The sequence below is a fragment of the Cebus imitator genome, unplaced genomic scaffold, assembly GCF_001604975.1.
Source record: "Cebus imitator isolate Cc_AM_T3 unplaced genomic scaffold, Cebus_imitator-1.0 Scaffold299, whole genome shotgun sequence".
In the NCBI taxonomy this organism is placed as follows: Eukaryota; Metazoa; Chordata; class Mammalia; order Primates; family Cebidae; genus Cebus; species Cebus imitator.
The window spans coordinates 1,136,535-1,140,474 of record NW_016107614.1 but is presented as its reverse complement, the minus strand read 5'-3'; the positions used below and the strand labels follow the sequence as shown (position 1 = coordinate 1,140,474).

The window sequence follows — 3,940 nt, the reverse complement described above, 5'->3', positions numbered from 1 at the left end:
TTTTTTTTTTGTTTTTGTTTTTGTTTTTGAAACAGAGTCTTGCTCTGTTGCCCAGGCTGGACAGGCTGGAGTGCAGTGGTACGATCTCTGCTCACTGCACCCTCTTGCCTCCTGGTTCAAGTGATTCTCCTGCTTCAGCCTCCTGAGTAGCTGGGACTACAGGCACGTGCCACCATGCCCAGCTAATTTTTTGTATTTTTAGTAGAGACAGAGTTTCATAGTGTTAGGCAGGATGGTCTCGATCTCCTGACCTTGTGATCCACCCACCTCGGCCTCCCAAAGTGCTGGGCTTACAGGCGTGAGCCACCGCACCCGGCCACTTAATAGATATTTAATGAGCATGTGCCAGGTACCATGTTAGGTGCTGTGGATGCTAATGTAAATAAAATGTTCTGTGCTTCCTCAAATCTTATTAGTTTTAAGGGAGAAGTTGGATATACAAATGGATAATTACAAAACAATGAGATGAGTGTGACAATAGATGCACATGTGGATTATAATGATGTCACTGTAGTTTGACTTAAGTATAATATTGATGGCCCATTAAAATTTTTTTTAGAATAGGCAATGCATACATCTAGTAGAAAAATCAGAAGGCACATAGGGTAAACAGAGAAAATTTTATTCAGACTCCCTGCCATGCCTATCTCCTGGCCCTTCAGTTTCCTTCCTCAGAGGCAGCCAGGATTACAGTATTTCTTCTGTAATGTTCCAGAGATAGTCTAGACGTACATGTAGTAGTTCATTAAAATGAAAAGCAATTTTAATGTTTATGTTTTGAATATGAATAATTTCACAAAGTAAAAAAAATTCAAAAGGGCCCGGGCGCGGTGGCTCACGCCTGTAATCCCAGCACTTTGGGAGGCGAGGTGGGACGATCACCTGAGGTCAGGAGTTCAAGACCAGACTGGCCAACATGGTGAAACTCTGTCTCTATTAAAAATAAAAAATTAGGCTGGGCGCGGTGGCTCAAGCCTGTAATCCCAGCACTTTGGGAGGCCGAGGCGGGTGGATCACGAGGTCAAGAGATCGAGACCATCCTGGTCAACATGGTGAAACCCCGTCTCTACTAAAAATACAAAAATTAGCTGGGCATGGTGGTGCGTGCCTGTAATCCCAGCTACTCAGGAGGCTGAGGCAGGAGAATTGCCTGAACCTGGGAGGCAGAGGTTGCAGTGAGCTGAGATTGTGTCATTGCCCTCCAGCCTGGACAACAGAGTGAGACTCTATCTCAAAAAAAAAAAAAAAAAAGAAAAATTCAAAAGGAAATAAAGGAGTATAGAGTAAATTACAACTTGTTTGTATCTGGAAAGAAAATGGGCATTTGGCCTAATCTAACCCAGGAGGTGACAGTGTTAGTCTCTGTATTTCATACCAGCTGCTGCAACAGTCCCTAAATCTCAGTGGTTTAATACAATAGGAGTGTATTTTTTTTTTTTTTTTTTGAGATGGAATCTCACTCTGTCACCCAGGCTGGAGTGTGCAGTGGTGCAATCTTGGCTCACTGCAACCTCTGCCTCCCAGGTTCAAGCAGTCCTCCCACCTTAGCCTCCAAGTAGCTAGGATTACAGGCATGCACTGCCACACCTGGCTAATTTTTTTTTTCTGTATTTTTAGTAAAGACAGGGTTTTACCATGTTGGCCAGGCTAGTTTTGAACTCCTGACCTCAAGTGATCCACCCTCCTCGGCCTCCCAAAGTGCTGGATTACAGGCGTGAACCACCATGCCTAGCCAGGAGTGTATTTCTTGATTACATCTCACACTCATGCCAGATAGGCAGGTCTCCTAGATAACATGTCACTCATGTAGTAACCAGGTATCTGAGTTCTTCCATGGTGTGGCTCTGCTATTTCCCAGCTCTTCTTTCCTAGCTGCACAGATTGGGGGATGTGAATTAAGGATTGTGGGAGATTTTAGTTGCCAACAGTGGAAGTGTTGTACATACGTAATTTTGTCATTATTTCATTGGCCCAAACTAGTTACAATAGTATTTGTAAACATCAAGATATTTATTCTCTGCCATAGTGTTGTGGTTCCTTAAACTTGACTCTAACCTTAGTGTCTCTTCTCTTTCACTGTAGGTAGTATACCTGGCCAGTGAGACCTTCAACTATAGTGCCATTGACCGAGTGAAGTCCAGGGGCAAGCGGCTTGCACTAGAGAAAGTGCCAAAAGTTGGGCAGCGGTTTAACCGCATCGGGCTACCACCAAAGGTATAGATGCACCTGTGTGGCTTATCAAGGATCATGATTTACAGGGACATAGTCATCCAAGTGGGAAGCAAGGTGCCTACAACTCTAATATGGGCATGTGAATAACCTGTCCTGAGTGTTCTGTCTTCCTCATTTCTGTCAAGGGGCTAAGGTTTGGGGATTCTCCAGAGAGTTGAGACCTAACTTTTCACTTTACTCCTCTGGTCCATTTGGATAAGGTCTTTAATTTGGATGGATGATCACTGTTACATCTGTTTTCTCCTATGCTTGCAAGAAAATGAGGAAGTAAAGATCCTGAAAAGTTTCCCTTCCCTGATTCAAACTCCATAGGGCCTTAATGCGTACCTAGCATACGCCAAAGGTTTTTGGACTTGGTCAGTAGGGAAATAACTTTGTTCCTTCCTCTTGGTTCTAGGTTGGTTCATTCCAGCTCTTTGTTGAAGGCTACAAAGATGCAGACTATTGGCTGCGGCGTTTTGAAGCAGAACCTCTCCCTGAGAACACTAACCGGCAACTACTGCTGCAGTTCGAGCGGTTGGTGGTGCTGGATTACATCATCCGAAACACTGGTGAGCAGCTGCAGGTGGTCCCATGCCCTGTGCCCGACTGTTGAAGCCCTGAGGCTTGCAGGGTTTGGGAGTCAGAGTGCCTCGTCCAGACACATCACGTGTAGTTTTCGGAGGTGGTAAGGCCTGGAGTTAGTGTTTACATTTTATCTTACACTCTTTCCTGGTCCCAGACAGAAGACACTTAGCTCTTCCAAAGCACCGTGAAGAGTATTTTTATTCTTGATCCCTAGTCGTTCCTGTAGCCTCAAGACCTATAACAGGACAGTTTTGTCTTCCTCTAACTTCTTGAAGTAGATGCTTAGAACATTGATATTTTAAAAAAACTTTTTCAGTCCAATTTAAATTCAACTAACATGGCAAAATCTACATGTATTGAGGACAAAAGTCTTTAAATTCAGGCCGGACACAGTGGCTCACGCCTGTGATCCCAGTACTTTGGGAGGCCAAGGTCGACGGATTACTTAAGGCCAGGAGTTCAAGACTAGCTTGAACAGCATGGTGAAACCCTCTCTCTACTAAAAATATAAAAATTAGCTGGGCATGGTGGCGCACACCTGTAGTCCCAGCTACTCAGGAAGCCGAGGCGGCGGGAGGGGTCACTTGAACCCGGGAGGCAGAGGTTGCAGTGAGCCGAAATCAAGCCACTGCACTCCAAGTCTTTAAATTCACCTTATTGGAGCTATATTTTGTCCAATTTTTTAATCATAGTAAAATACATATAAAATGTATTATCTTAACCATTTTAAAGTAGTATTAAATACATTCATATTGTTGTTCAACTATCACCACCATCCCTCTCCAGAGCTCTTTTTATTGTTGTTGTTGTTGAGATGGAGTCTGGCCCTGTCACCCAGGCTGGAGTGTAATGGCGCAATCTCAGCTCACTGCAACCCCTGCCTCCTGGGTTCAAGTGATTTACCCACTTCAGTCTCCCAAGTAGCTGGGATTACAGGCACCCACCATTATGCCTGGCTAATTTTTGAATTTTTGTAGAGATGGGGTTTCACCATGTTGGCTAGGCTGGTCTTGAACTCCTGACCTCTGGTGATCCACCTGACTCAGCCTCCCAAAATACTGGGATTACAGGCATGAGCCGAGGTGGGTAGATCACCTGAGGTCAGGAGCTCAAGACCAGCCTTGCCATCATGGCGAAACCC

The 3,940-nt window shown here is 44.7% G+C and overlaps 1 protein-coding gene across 1 annotated transcript in view; it reads left to right on the top strand.

Annotated features, from left to right (window-relative positions):
- Window positions 1–3,940, top strand: part of PI4K2A (phosphatidylinositol 4-kinase type 2 alpha) — a 33,484-nt gene that overhangs the window by 14,236 nt on the left and 15,308 nt on the right. The window contains exons 3-4 of the mRNA XM_017502762.2: window positions 2,083–2,214; window positions 2,630–2,783. Of these exons, the coding sequence (XP_017358251.1) occupies window positions 2,083–2,214; window positions 2,630–2,783 (286 nt within the window). The remainder of the gene's footprint in view (window positions 1–2,082; window positions 2,215–2,629; window positions 2,784–3,940) is intronic.